Source organism: Microtus oregoni, unplaced genomic scaffold, assembly GCF_018167655.1.
Source record: "Microtus oregoni isolate MIOR12 unplaced genomic scaffold, Mior012 000061F_ref0000440, whole genome shotgun sequence".
NCBI classification, from domain to species: Eukaryota; Metazoa; Chordata; class Mammalia; order Rodentia; family Cricetidae; genus Microtus; species Microtus oregoni.
The window spans coordinates 7736972-7752758 of NW_024543871.1; the positions used below are offsets into that span (position 1 = coordinate 7736972).

The 15787-nt window shown below is 41.8% G+C and overlaps 1 protein-coding gene across 1 annotated transcript in view; it reads left to right on the top strand.

The window, feature by feature from the left end:
• Positions 1–12580, top strand: part of Vegfd (vascular endothelial growth factor D) — a 39633-nt gene extending 27053 nt beyond the window's left edge. Inside the window, 5 exon segments of the mRNA XM_041640003.1 lie at positions 2347–2537; positions 5123–5271; positions 6635–6735; positions 12177–12340; positions 12342–12580. Of these exon segments, the coding sequence (XP_041495937.1) occupies positions 2347–2537; positions 5123–5271; positions 6635–6735; positions 12177–12340; positions 12342–12401 (665 nt within the window). The 3' untranslated portion in view covers positions 12402–12580.
• Positions 12581–15787: the final 3207 nt, after the last annotated feature.

Sequence of the window (15787 nt, forward strand, 5' to 3'; positions counted from 1 at the left end):
ACGGTTGCTTGTAGGATTAAGTTGCACATGGACTCTTGGACTGTGAAGGGCCCCTTCCTCCCTGCCTGTTGGCCAGAGGCTGCCCTCAGTTGGTAGTAGCTTCAAAAGTGACTTTCAGGCTGGACAAGTGGCTTGGAGGTTAAGAGTACATACTGCTCTTGTAGAGGACCCATGCTTGTTTCCTATCATCTGTATAAGGTGGGTTCACAACCATCCATCACTCCACCTTTGTTTTTAAAATAGGGTCTCTTATTGTAACTGAAGCTCACTGATTTGAATAGCCTGCCTGGCCAGCAAACCCTAGAGATCCATCTGCCTCTTCCTTCCCAGCACTAGGATTCCAGGGGTACGTCAGCATGCCCAGCTTTTTATGTGGGTTCTGGGGATCTGAACTAAGGTCCTTGCACTTGTGCAGCCCACATTTTCCCAACTGAGCCATCTCCCCAACCCTAATGTAGGTGAAATTTCTTTTGTTGCCAGCTCCAAATAATTACACAGAGATTTCATTTTAATTATAAATGCTTTGCCTGTAGCTTAAGCTTGTCCCACTAGCTCTTATAACTTAACCCGTTTCTATTAATCTACATTTTGTCTCATGACTTTTTTCCTCTCTTCTATCTTGAACCTCCTGTTTCCTCTCTGTGTCCTCTGGTATCTCTCCCACACATTAATTCATCTCCTCTTCCTCTATCTCTGCCTGAAAGTTCTGGCTAATCTCTTCCTGCATAGCTATTGGCCATTCAGCTTTTTATTAAACCAATCAGAAGGAACCTTGGCAAAGATAAATCTTCACAGTTATAAAAAAAGATTATTACACAACATACCTCCTTTTTGTCTAAATATAAAGAAAAGGTTTTCTTTTAACTCTAACAGTAAAACTATATACAATAAGAACAATTATCAGGTACTGTCCAAATAATAAGGGATAGTTTTAACTTTAACAAAGTAAAACTATATACAATAAGAACATTTTCAAGTAAGAATTACATTCACAATGTTTAGTCCGTATGTGTTTGGCAAATTTGGAGGAAGTACTGTATTATCTATTCTATCTTAGTGAGTCCAAAGTTTTTTACCTAAACTATTTTTACAGTAGCTTGTATCACCAATCTAAAATATATTTTTAGATCTTAAAACATTTTTCTTAAACAATTTAAGCTTTTATGTTTCTCAATCTTGTACATTTTATATCTCCTTTGTGAGTTTCTTTTATGAATTTGGTAACAAAGAAAAGTGTAACTATAACTAGCTCATCTTCAACCCCATCTGAGACCTAAGAAGGTCTCCTGCACCTTGGTTCACCTCCTCTTCCTCTCTATGCCCAGAAGTCTTGCCTATCCAGTCCTGCCTAGCTATTGACCATTCAGCTCTTTTTTTTTCTGTTTATATTTCTGTTTTTAATTTTTGCATTTTTTTTCAGCTCTTTATTAAACCAGTTAGAAGGTACCTTGGCAAAGACACATCTTCATGGTATACAAAAAGATTATTCCACAACACCTTGTATTTCCTTTTTTCTAGTTTCCCTCAAATTAGTTATGGCCAGGGAGCTGCTTCTTCTATTAAAAGGAAAGGGCTTATCTTGTCATCTTCTAAAAACCCGTGGACGGTTTCAAACGTGAAAAGTCTGATTTGAGGAAAAATCAATTCCATTGGAACACCCACTTGTGTGCTTGTCGGCTTTAAGTCTCTGTGCACTTATACAAGCAGACAACAAAAATTTATTTCTCTATGATTTTAAAACCTCTTCCTACAGTTGTACCCTGTAAGTTGCTTGAGAAATAGCACTCACATGTTATGTCTCCATATTAGTCCACCGGTTTCCTTATTATTCAGCCTTTGCAAATGGCACGTGTGTGGCCATTTGCAAAACAGTGCTCCCCCAAGGGAAAATTATTTTATGAAGTGATTGTATCAATGGAAAAGTATAGAGATTTCAATTAAGAAATTTTTTTTGCAGGCACATCTTTGACTGAAGGATGGACAAAACTATCCATCTAGGGGTTAGAAAGATGGTTCAGGGGTTAAGACCACTTGCCATTCTTACATAGGACCCGGGTTCTCTTCCCACGTGGTGACGCACAACTATCTGTAACTCCTGTTCCAGGGGATCCAATGAGCTCTTCTAATCTCCAAAGGCACCAGCACACATGTGGTGCACATACATACATGTAGGCAAACATCTATACACATAAAATAAAATAAATACATTTCTAAAAGAAATGTTTAAATACCCACCTAGTAAAATAAACAAGTACAAAAAGGTGTGGGCGGGCGGGCATGAAAACACCTATGTTGTGTACCGGGGCCATTTTTGTCTGCTGGCCTCAATGAACTTTATTCCTGCAGTTATAGATGAGGAATGGCAGAGAACCCAGTGTAGCCCTCGAGAGACCTGCGTGGAAGTCGCCAGCGAGCTGGGAAAGACAACCAACACGTTCTTCAAGCCCCCCTGCGTGAACGTGTTCAGGTGTGGAGGCTGCTGCAATGAGGAGAGTGTGATGTGTATGAACACCAGCACCTCCTACATCTCCAAACAGGTATGAGGAAATGAAGATGCTGCCGCTGACCTTGTCACCAAGCAACTGAGCTAAATCCTTCATGTGGAGAACCTCATCCAATTCCCCAAACAAACTCAGAGGCTATCTTATCCTCCTTATCAGGGAAGGAAATTGAGGCTCAGGGAGGTAATATAATATCCGCCATTACGCAGCCTCGTTAGTTCCCATCTACCTAAGGCTGTAAAATCAAGACGGACCTTTGGACATTACTAGAACAGGGTGTTAAAAGAAATGAAGGAAGCTGTGCTGTCTTATGTAGCTGTTCCCGTGTATGGAGTTTAATTGGAATGATGGAGAAAAGCTGACTGAAGAGTGGGGGTGGGGTCAGAGGAAGAGAGAAAAAGGAACGCAAAGAGGACCAGCTAAGTGGGGAGGTGCTCTCACCCTAAAACTGAAGAGGCTGAGGGAGGGAGCAGGCATAGGAACAGAGGGAAAATGGTAGCGGACTTCCCACTTGGTGGATGCCCACTATTAGCCTGGTGGGGAATGTAAGCATGTGCGAGAATCAAAGGAACCCGGAACCAGTGAGAGCAGGTCCAGAGCCTGATAGGGAAGGGAAGAGAGACCAGGTCTCTGGGGTAGAGTGGGGAATGAAGGGAGAATCTGCAGCACAAGAGTCTTGAAAGAATCCTGCAGTGCCCGAGAAGGAAATAAAATAAATGAATCAAATCACATTTCCCCTGTAGCTAAATGTCCGTCGCTACCATCTTCTTGTAAGACGTGGTAAAAGCTGTGTGTGGGAACTGAAGTAACCCACTTAGGAAAGCGCTATTAAAATGCTGTCAACCAAGCCACATTCCTTTTGATCCTCTGTTGTGAATTCCTCACATGTTACAACTCATTTATCACATTTACTTGTCTCCTCATGATCCTGTAGTAAAAGACAATTACATGGGTGCCAAATACATCCATGCCAAGGAATGTTCTAAATGCCCATTTGTTTTGTTAATAGATTAAAGTTTTCTAACTTTTGTCCCCCCCCCCCCCCGCTTCCATCTAAACTGTCTTTAAGAGTGTAGCAATTTCGTGTCTGAACCCTTTTGGAGAATTTTAGAACTCAACATATCTGACCCCTACTATTTGATAACTAGAAACAATGACGTAAGTATGGCTACAATCAATGGTTAGTAAAACAAAGCTTGTGTAATGTAAGAGAGTTCAGTGTCTGATGGTGGTATTCCGTGGAGTGTAGCTGAAGAATTGTGCAAGAACATGAAGTTTATGCAAATAAAACACCCTGACTGATTCTCAGGGAGGTCTCATGACATGTTGAAAGGTCCGAGTAAACACGACCTTAATGAGTTGTTTCCACTTAGTAGATAGCTGATTGCTTTGTTTTGACTGCTGCACTCAACAAGTGATTCATATGAAGAAATTTATTCCAGTGTAAGTGCACAGCAGTTTTTCTTTCCAAATAAAAATACCCATGCAGTTTGGCAGTTCCTACCTTAAAGGTACAGAGTATGTGATGAACTGTCTCTTAAAAACAAACTAAATAGAACTGCATAGATGGGTGATTGAGTGGAAATGCCTTAAAAACCAAGTTCAAATCTATCTACACTTCATGGAACCACACTTGAAACTTCTTTACTCCCTTCGGGCATCTCTTTTTCCATCTATCATGTAAATATCATTAAACATGTAATTTTTTAAAAAAATATTTTTATTTTTATTTATATCAGTCTGTATATGTGTCTACTACATGAGTGTAATGCCTGTGAAAGCCAGAAGAGGGCACCAGATTCCCTGGAGCCACTTGAAGTGGGTGCTGGGAACTGAACTCAGGTCCTCTGTAGAAGTACCAAGTGCTCTTAAACACTGAGCCATCTCTCCAGCCTCCCAAATATAATGTTTTTACAAGCGATAAAGAAATTAATAATAAAATATTTACAATAGAGCGGGCATATAGAAACATAGGAATAGACACACTAGCTATAATTCTCTTTCTGGGTATGATCTTAACTGGTACAATGCTTTTATAGCAAATGCTCTAAAACTCAGGGGCTTCAAACGATGATAAATTATTTTTTCTTGTGTATCTGAGGTTTGAAATATTCCAAGGTGTTGTGCGAGGCCAGACCTGCTTCCTGTATCCCCAATCCTGTGGACCAGCATGGCTTCCAGGTTATATTCTTCTCATGGCTATACCATAATCAAGAAACAATAAATCTCACAAACCTTGCACAGCCCCAAGTTTACAATATTACAAATTACATAGAATCCACCCAAATCTCAAAGAACCTCCAAGGATTTAATTTTATTTATCCTTACAGTTTACACTTAAATTTAAAACAAGAGCAGGGACCAGTGGTACCACTTTCAAGAACTCTAGTGATGGTGAAAAGAACAGATTTGGAAAACACTTAAGAGACTTTACCAAGCTGGAGATGCCCCCTGTTTCCTGGCTCCCAACATCCCAAGCCTCTTACAATGAGTAACTCCATTCTGCATGGATAACTTTGCTAGAGTCATTACCATGAAAACAAGGACAAAAATACAGATTGTGGAAACTGAAAAAAAATCTATAATAAAATTTACATCATGGTTCTCTCTCTTTGCTGTAGCTCTTTGAGATATCAGTGCCTCTGACATCAGTGCCTGAGTTAGTGCCTGTTAAAATTGTCAACCATACAGGCTGTAAGTGCTTGCCCACGGGCCCCCGCCATTCCTACTCAATTATCAGAAGATCCATTCAGATCCCAGAAGAAGATCAGTAAGCATTTCCTGGACTTGATCATGTCTGTTCTTGCTTTTGACAAAATTGTGTGTGCATTCCTTTATTCCTTTACCCATTATAGAGGCATCCCCAGAAAGACATGTGTTGTGTGTTTTATGTCTTGTGAATATAAAAACAAAAAGTCATGAAAGTACAAGGGGAATTTTTAGGAAAAAGGAAACAGATGAAGAGGATGGGGCAGAGGGGAGAAGAGACGGTAAAGGTACAGGTAAATCTCAAAAAGTATATTTTATGCACGCCTGAATAGTGCATGGTCAAACCCATTGTTTTTTACAATATACATTAATAAAATATTAGACAAACAAAAGAAATACATGTAAAATTATCAAATTATCATCTCTTCACTAAAATTGTTTATCTTTTGGCTTCAAAACCATATCTACTCATAGTATTTGACACACATATTTTTATTAGGTTCTATGTATATATTGCAGTAGGTCCCAAACCTTGATGGTTATAAATTTGTCAGGTTTACTTGCAGACACATATGAGGCTTTTGTGCCTGTTTTTTGTTTGTTTTGTTTTTGCTTTTTTTGTGACAAGGTCTCACTTTGTATCTCTGGCTAGCCTGAAACTTCCTATGTGGAGCAGGGTTCCTCAACCCTCAGAGATCCACTTGCCTCGGCCTCTTGAGTTCGGGGATTCAAGATGTGCCACCACATTGGCCTAACACCTTTGTTCTTAACACGAGTGGTCGAATACATGACAAAACTGCACCAGCCTCCAAGCTACCATGTGTCCCCTCACTCCAGAGCAAGCAGTGACTCTCCTGAATTCCAGTTTACTTTCTAAAGATTTCCTAGTAGAATATTGACAACTATAGAATTACTATCTAGTAAGATGCCATTCATAAATATAAACTCAGCTCTCTATTTTATTTTGTTTATGTTTGTGTCTGTGTATGCATGTTTGTTGGTCTGTGCACATGTGTGCAAGTGCCATTGGAGTCCAGAAGAAGGTGCTGGATCACGTGGAGCTGGAGTTACAAGTGGTTGTGAGCTTACCCACATGGGTGTTGAGAACTGAACTCAGGTCCCATGGAAGAAAAGTGCTCACTCTAAGCTGATGAGCCATCTCTCTAGTCCTCAAAGTTAAGGTCTTTAAAACCTTAATTATTCTCACATAGTTGTCATTTCTTAGCCGTCACCATGCTGTGTGACACAGTGCTCTCAAACATTTGTTCTCCTGAATGACTCTTAGAAACAAAATATAAAAGCACTAGAATTCTCCACATAGAATATTTAGATGATAAGATATTAAATATTGAGAATGACTTAATATTCCCAATGGAGAATTACCTTGAAAAATTTAAATATGGCTCATTATTTTCTTTTCCTAGATGTCCTCAATCCAAGAAACTCTGTCCTATTGACATGCTGTGGGATAACACCAAATGTAAATGTGTTTTACAGGATGAGAATCCACTCCCTGGAACAGAAGGTAAAGATGGCAATAGTGAAGTAATGACCACAGTGATAAAAAGAACATCAGCAGTGAACATGATTGAGGACTTATTATGACCAGGCATATAGTTATTTTTTTGTTGTTGTGATAAAATAGCAACCAAAAGCAGCTGCAGAAAGGAAGAGTGTATTTTGACTTATGGTTTGTGGGCAATGCAGACCATCATGGTGGGGAAGGCATGGGAGCAGGCAGAATGGCATCAGAAGCAGGAAACTAATTGATCACATCTGCACACAGGAAGCAAAAAGAGAACAGGAAGTGGGGTGAAACTATAAACCACCAAAACCCACCTCTAGTAGTGTACTTCCTCCAGAAAGGCCCCACCTCTTAAGGGTTCCATAACTTTCTGGAACAAAACCAATTGGGAATCAAGTGTTCAAATACAAGGGGGACATTTTTTTTATTGATATTTATTGAGCTCTACATTTTTCTCTGCTCCCCTCCCTGTCTCTCCCCTCCCCTTCAACCCTCTCCCAAGGTCCCAATAGGGGACATTTTACATTCATGCCACAACATCAGACAATCTTGTAATCTTCATGAAACCCTATGATTTCCCCTTTTCACAAGCACACAGTGTCCACCCCAAGTTATCTAGCTATTTCCTCATTATTACAAAGATAACGGTGGTAGAAGCATTTGGATTCTAGATCCTTCTCTGTTGTGACCATATCCACCACGAATCACTCTACTGTTCATTCTCAAAGAAAAGTACAGAATGACCAAAGCATCCCAAAAGCATATTTTCAAGAGCAGACATTAAACTTTAATTAAAAAAATTACTTCAGGGTGAAGCACATAAGGTCTTTGGGGACCATTTGAAATCAAGCCAATAATATGGAAAAATATAAAGAATGGAAGAACACAGGGAAACATTTTTCCAGAGCTGGAGCAAACCCTGGTATTGGGCTAAGCCACACTGGGGATTGCTAGCCTGTCAATCTTTTTTCCAATCTGTAAAGCTGTGAGTTCCAGAAGGAATATATGTTTGACAATGCATGAGATTTTTATTTGCTGTTGAAATAAGAGCAGCGGGGCTGCGTTCCCAGCATCCCCACCGCCTGCTTGGCTAGCTTATGCCCGAAATAACAACACACAAACTGTATTCATTTAATCACTGCTTGGCCCATTTCTATCTAGCCTCTTCTAGGCTAATTCTCACATATTAATTTAGCCCATTTCTAATCATCTGTGTAGCCCCCCTAGGTGCGCTTACCGGGAAGATTCTAGCCTATGTCCATCCTGGGTCGGAGCTTCATCGCATGCATCTGCCCAGGAGCCGGGAGCATGGCGTCTCTCTGAGGCATCTGCTCCCGAGAGGAGAGCTGTGGAGTCTGAGCTCACTTCCTCTTCCTCCCATCGTTCTGTTCTGTTTACTCCTCCCACCTATGTTCTAACCAATGAGGGCCAAGCAGTTTCTTTTTATTTAACCAATGACCTTCCTCCATCAATTTGCTCCCCATAACATGTAACATGGTTCCACTGAAAACTATCACAAGGGAACATGCAGTGTGAACTCGCTTGCTTTAAACTATGATTTAACAAGAATAGCAAAGATTAAGCTCCATGGAATCTGTCATAGAAACTAAATAGCAAGCTGTGATTTGCACTTGCCCTCTTTTTCTGGTTCTTAACAGCTTTCTAAATGCTGCCTCAAGAGCTCAAACTAGGATGTGAGATAATATATTTTTAAAGTTATATAGTTAAAGGCTCACACATATAGATGTGTGCACACAGACACAATATAGTAAAGGGTGACAATCAAGCCAGAATACCACAATGCAGTCACTCAGAAGTCATCATCCAGCCCTACCTGAAGTCAGAGCTCCCTTGGGGATATCTCAAGTAAGCAGATTGGGTACTACAGACTGTGGGAGGGTTTATAATCTGGGGTAAGGCCTTTTCTTTCTGAGGGGGGTTAATTCCTTGGGAGAACACATTGGATAGGGTCGTGTACTGAGGTAAGAAGGTCTAGTAAGGAAGGAGAGGTGTGCTCTGAGCAGGGGGCTGTAAGAGCTCAACACCAATGTGAGAGAGCAAAGCACAAACCTGCTGCTGGAAAATATGAACAAGGTGCTGGGATGTGTTAGTTACTTTTCTTGATGCTGTAGCAAAACACCTGGCAAAAGCAATGGAAAAAAGGAAGGAAGGGAGGAAGGAGAGAAGGAAGGAAGGAAGGAAGAAAGGAAGGAGGGAAGGAAGGAAGGAAGGGAGGGAGGGAAGGAGGAAGGGAGGAAAGAAGAAAAGAAAAGAGAGAGAGAGAGAGAGAGAGAGAGAGAGAGAGAGAGAGGCTTATTTTGGTTTTTACTTTGACATGGTTTTCACTTTGCCATGCTGGGGATGACCTGGCAGCATGAGAGGGCTGATCACATTGTGTCCACAATCAGGAAGCAGACAGCACATAGCCCTTCCTGTTCCTCTTCTTCCTTTTATTCAGTCTGGGGTGCCCAGCTCACGTTTACAGTGGGTCTTCCTCAGTTAAAGCTCTCTCTGGTAGTGTCCTCAGAAGCACAACCAGAGGTGTACATCTTTGGTGGTTCTAGAATCCAGTAAAGTCACCAATAAAGATTAATCATATCACAGAGACACATAACATATTGAGGAAAAAGGGTACATATGAGGAGACAAAGCTAGGAAAACCCTTAGGATTGGAGAGAAAGACTAAATAAGCTTGTGCTGGAAAAGTCTGGATGTGATCTTCTGGAAAAAATGAAAACCACCCAAATGGTTTAAGAAAGAGAGTGGTAGCATCTGTTGGAATTGTAAAAAGATCAAGCAAACACCAGTGCAGAAGAGAATAAGTTGACCTGAGCAGGAGAGGGGGCAGGGATCTTCTGGGGAAACTGTAGCAATGGTTGCAGTAAGGAAGGAGGATGGACCGAATCCCAATTACTTTTAGTTTTCATCACTCATGACATACTTTTGTGCCCTAAGTTTCCATCTGTTTCTCTGGTGGTCCCTTTCTATTGATGATACATTACTTTCTGTGCACTAAACACCTTTTCTGCATAAAAAGGTATTGAGCTAATTGCCTTCTCTACAGTCATTTATTCTCCAAATAGACGTGGTTGATGCAAATCCAACTCATTTTCTTATCATTGCTATACTGGATAAAACATAATAATAGTGGAAAATGGAAGAAGGCCAAGGATAGAACACAGTGGTAACCCAGAGTCAACTTCCCTAGGGATGGAAATCAACATGTAATACATCAAGGTGTCAGCCTCAATTGGTTGCTGTTCAATCTAGTTCTCTTGCATCCAGTCTCTGTTTCTTTTAACTTGCTTGTAAGGACGTAATGTTCCGCTCTGCCACAATCTGCTGAACACCCCAGGATTGCATTTCCCTGAACTATTCATGGATGGAGCCAGGCCTGCACAACACTTTCTTGTGCACCTCTGCTGCCACCTAGTGCTCAATGACTCTTTTAAGAGTCTTAACTGTTTTTCAGTAATCAAGCCTTGTCTTGCCCTAAATTGATATTTGCCTCAGTGACTTAGAGTATATGCGGCTCATCTTTTTCAAACTCTGCATGAAATTAGGAATGGAGTCTGTGGATATCTAGTCCATGTAATTTCTAATTATGTGTCAACTAAAGAGTAGTCAAAACCATAAGACTGGATCATGAGAAATTGTCATTTGGGGATGAGGTGGAGGAGAAAAGAGGGAGGAAGGGAAGGGTGAGAATGAGTACGGGAGGTTTTTAGGGTCAAGGTCATGGAAGGTCTTTTCATGTTTAATATTCTGGTATAAAGTTTGGCCTTTTTGTGTGCAGAAAAACTTTAAGACATAAGGCATGGTTGGGCGTGGTGGCTCACATCTTTAATCCCAGCACAAGCGTGACTGAGGCAGAGGCAGGTGAATCTCTCTGAATTCAAGGTCAGCATGATCTACAAAGCAAGTTCTAGGACATCCAGGGCTACAGAAAACCCTGTTTTGTTTTGTTTTGTTTTGTTTTAAGACATTTAAAGCTTAGGTCTTGATGGGATCAGGTTTGCATTTGATAGTCCCCTGAGGGGACACATACTTCGGTTGTGTGGTTGTAACACAAGTAGCACCCACAAACAGAAAAAAACACAAGGGACTGAGTGACTTGTGACAGTGGCAGTGTGATGGAGAAGAGAGGGCATGCACAAGGGACCGAGTGAACAGTGGCCACACAATCTAGTGGACAATGGTGCTGGGATTAAAGATGTGAGCCACCACGCCCAACCATGCCTTATGTCTTAAAGTTTTTCTGCACACAAAAAGGCCAAACTTTATACCAGAATATTAAACATAAAAAGACCTTCCATGAGGCAATCTGGAAAAGAAGCAGGCTTGGGGAAGAGATACTCATCTTCTTCCAAAACCTTCACGAATGCTGAGATGAAAAGTTCAAGTTCTTCCAAACTTTTCACCTTCTCCACACGTTGTTTGCTTTTGCTTTTGCTTTGAGAGAGACTCTTGTTGTTCCAGCTGAACCTTAAACTCAATATGTAGCAGATGATGACCTTGAACTTTTGATTCTTCTGCCCCTACCTGTGGAGTGAGTCACGTGGCACCACACTCAGTCTAGGAGTCACTGGGGACGGGATTCAGAACTTCTCTCCTGCTCTAGGCAAGCATCCTACCAACGGTGTCACACCTGCAGCCCATCTCTTATTCTTTCGGCAATGAATTTCAGTCCACTAGTTGAGACTGGACCACCATCCGTTGTCACCTTGTATATATTTCATACACGTGTGTGATCTGAGAAAGGAAGTGCGTCATGGGTTATCCGGAAGTTCTGAGGAAACTATTTCTTCAACATCAGTACTTCTGGTTCCCACTCTTTTAAAACACTGGAGAGGACTACATTTGTACCCCACAGGCAGCCTATGTCTTGTCACTGATGGTTGTTTGCATAAGTATGTAGGGTGGGTGGGTGTAGTTAAAGATGTATTTATTTTAATTTTATGTGTATGAGTATTTTGTCTCCCTTGTCTGCATACGCTTGCATGCAGTGCCTCTGCAGGCCAGAAGAGGGCAACAGACCCTCTGGGATTGTAGTTATAGGTAGTTTTAAGTCACCATGTGAGTGTTGAGAACCAAAGTAGGTCTTCTGCAAGAGCAAGGAATTCTCTTAACCCCTGAGCCATCTTTCCAGCACAGAAGTTTATATTTTTAAAAGGTCGCTCAACAACATAAAAATTTGTTATGAATATTCAGTTTATGATTTTTTAATTTAAAACCTAAGAAAACACATGAGTTCTATGTTTATGTTTTGAAATCAGTGATGGATCTCACTTACTCTATGAAAAAATTAAGGTAAAAAATCTATAGGCAAGAAAATTGGGAAGATCCAATTTATTGGAAAGACGTAGAACTTGCAATTAATTGGGATCATCACATCCTCTAGACCTTGGTCGCCAAACCAACACTTTCTTTTTTCTGTTTAGACCACTCATATCTCCAGGAACCAGCTCTCTGTGGACCACACATGAAGTTTGACGAAGATCGTTGTGAGTGTGTCTGCAAAACATCATGTCCTGGAGATCTCATCCAGCACCCAGAAAACTGCAGTTGCTTTGAATGTAAAGAAAGTCTAGAGAGCTGCTGCCAAAAAACACAAGATTTTTCACCCAGACACATGCAGGTCAATGGTCTTTTCGCTTACCCCTTAAGAGCATTGACTGGTGCCATTTAAAGGGCATAGCAATCTGATTCGGTGTGGCTCCTTTGTCTCATTGCCCAAGCAACCCCTTAAAAAACAGACAAACAGAGGTCTGGCATCTCAGACATAAGTGGAAGCATATAGAGTGATGATGAATTCTGTTGTTGTTTCAAAACAGGGTCTCATGAATTTCACACCTGCACCCCATGCCTGCTATCGCGCTAGCATAAGCGAAACAAGAGGTCACTGACATTTAAACAATCAGGTTAAGCGTGGTTCAGCTCAGCAAGCTCTCTCTCTCTCTCTCTCTCTCTCTCTCTCTCTCTCTCTGTCTCTGTGTGTGTTTTCTCAACGAAGAGGCTAGCACTAGATTTGTGTAGGCAAGAAGTTTCTGGATGATTATGATCCTTGGAGGCCGTTGATTGGACTTTGATCAATTTCAAAACCTACTCAAATTAACCACTGAGATTTTTTAAAAAATAATTAAACATTTTCTTTGATGATTTCATGCACACAGAAAATGCATCCTAAGTACTTTTACCCTTACACTCTCTTACCTCCATCCTACTCCTGTTCACCCATTTCCTCCCTTCAAGTCCCTTTCCCACACTCAGATCTCTTTGTTTTGTTTTGTGACCCTCTATAGACAGTTGGGGCCATCTGTGTGACCACAGGCTTGGAACCATCTGTCAGAGCTTGTTCTGTTCACTCACCAGTAGCACCACAGCTGAAGACAGTGACTCCCAGTCTCCCAGCTTCTATCGGTAGCCTACAGTTCATTACAGAGGGGTGGGGCCCCTCACAAATGCAGAAGTGGCCACCCTGTGTAGGCCTAGGGAAGATTCTCACAGCTGTTGTGAGTTCCTAATTGCAAAGGCTGCATCAGGTCTCGAAGATGGCATTTCCTAGCCCTTCTCTCTGGCTTCTGATTCGGACATTTTCCCGGCCCCTCTTCTGCTATGTGTCCTGAGCTTTAGAGGAGGCGGTATCAACATCTTCGTTAGGGCTGAGCCCTCAGCCAGTTGAGTGCCCATTAGAATATTACATTGATACTTTAAACACATCTGGAAATTTTTTTTTGAAAGCAGAATCAAATGAAATCAGAGCTGAATGGTTTACTTGAAGTTGATCTTTGCTCCTAAAGTCTCATCTTCACTTTCTTTTTCAACAGCTGGGAGAACAGATGTCCTTTTCACACCAGAACATGTGAGAGTAGAAAGCCAGGCTATGGAAAGCACTGCTGCTTTCCAAAGGGGACAAGGGCCCAGGGGCTTCACAGCCAAGAGCATCCTTGATTCAACTTTCTCCCAAGTTCCTCATCCCTGTTATTTTAAATAGCCTGCTGCTTTGTCAAGCTGCTGTCACTGCGGCCCACCCCCAGGTGTTAGAAAAATTGATTTTACCTAATGCCGTGGTGAATCCACATTCCCGTGCAAGAGCTGCTGGGTGAGTCCCTGGTTCACTGACAAATGACTTCTAGCTTCAGGTGCATCCGCACACCAGTGCTCAGAAAGGAAGGGGTCTGGAGAGTCCATTGTTCTGATGAATGAGAAAGGGTTGCTTGCCACCGAGTAGCAGGTGCCGCGTGATTGATTACTCAGACTGGCAAAGTCCAAGTGCACTGCTTAGGAATTATTCTGGTTCTTTCTTTTGCGGAATTTCATTTGTATGCTCAGCATTGATGAAATTCCTGTTCAGCTTCTACTTTTCAAGTTGATTGAGCCACTGCCTGATGTTTCATTTTTAAATGTATTTAAAGGAAATAAACATCATTATTCAAGCCGTAGAACTTGGTGTTGTTTGCTATGCTGTTCCTCTGTATTTAGTGCTAATGGGAAATATTTTCAAAACAAAAGAAAATGTAGAGATGGGAGGTGAGGGAACAAACAAATAGACTAAAACTATACCTCAGTTTTGGGGAGCCAAGGCAGAGCTCTCAGCAGGCTTATCATTCTAAATAAGGGTGACACCAGAATGCTGGAAAGCACCCTGTGGCGTGTGAATAAATTAAACTGGACCATCATCCTTTTAGGCAGAAGAACCTAACAATGCTGAAATCTCCCCACCATCTGGGATTAAGCAAACAAAACCTGTGTGTGTAGGTGTGTGCACGCCCATGTATGTGCTTTGTATTTGTGTGTCCCATGTGCATGTTGTTCCCTTGGAGGCCAAAAGAGGGCTCCAGATTCCCTGGGAGTTAAATTTGCTTGTGAGCCACCATGTGGGTGCTGGGAATTGAACCCAGGTCCTCTGGGAAAACAGTCAGTGCTCTCAACTGCTGAAGCTTTCTCCAGCCCCCGCTCATGGCATTTGCCTATTTGTGATTCCTCTAAAAGCCTGTACCCCTGAGTGTGTTTGCACGTGCTCATCTTTCAGTCCCATCCACATGTCAACTTGGGGGGCAGCGTGATTCTTCTCTTTGTTCCCTTAGCTGCCCAGGAAGGGAGCACAAGGTCTTTCTTTTTTCTTTTCTGTGCCTAAAGTGCCCCTACATATAATTTCCTGGTTTTGGTTCATCAGAGGAAATCAAATAGCACTAGCGGTATTACTTATCAAACACCTTAAATTGATCTCTCTGAGTATGCGCACATATAAAACAGGGAGCCAAACACACACATGCCATGACAGCTGTTACCACACAACTCTGTGTTCAGATCTGTCTGTCCACTCTACCATAACCCTTGTGGGATTGGAGAATTTCCTGATCCTAAGTGCGTTACTGAAATTCCTCACTCAGGTCAGACCACTCTGGGGCAGGAGAGTCACAAGGAGAAAGATAATGATAAAGAAACATAACCCTGCAGTGGTGGTGGTGGATACCGGCCTAAACCCTGCCCTTCCTCTTTAAATTTGCTAAGCAGTCCCTGGTTTCTCCCCTTTTTTTTTGAAGTTGTCTGAAGCTTGTAGGTTGGGGCCTTTCAATACTTCCTGGCTTTATTACTAATCCCTGATTTTTCTCTTTACTTCTTTCTTTTCCTCTCCTCCTCCTCCTCCCCCTCCTCCTCCTCCTCCTCCTCCTCCTCCTCCTCCTCCTTTTCCTTTTCTCTCTCTCTCTCTCTCTCTCTCTCTCTCTCTCTCTCTCTCTCTCTCTCTCTCTGTGTGTGTGTGTGTGTGTCTCTCCCTAGCTATGGATTGTCCCTTGTACAGTTCCACGAAGCATCTGCTCATCCCAAAACAATGAATTTTGCAAAAAGAGTGTGTATTCATGAAGTGGCAGTGAAATGTGGAAGGGTGCCACCTACATCTCAAGCCTGTCTTCCAGAGGAGAGGGCACAGGGATAGTTATGGGATAAAGAAGTAGGCTGAAAGGTGATCTAGTGATCAGATGGAGCACAGTGAACACTCTATGAAAATGTAATTAATTTTCGTGGCTCTCCATAGAACACTTGTTCATAA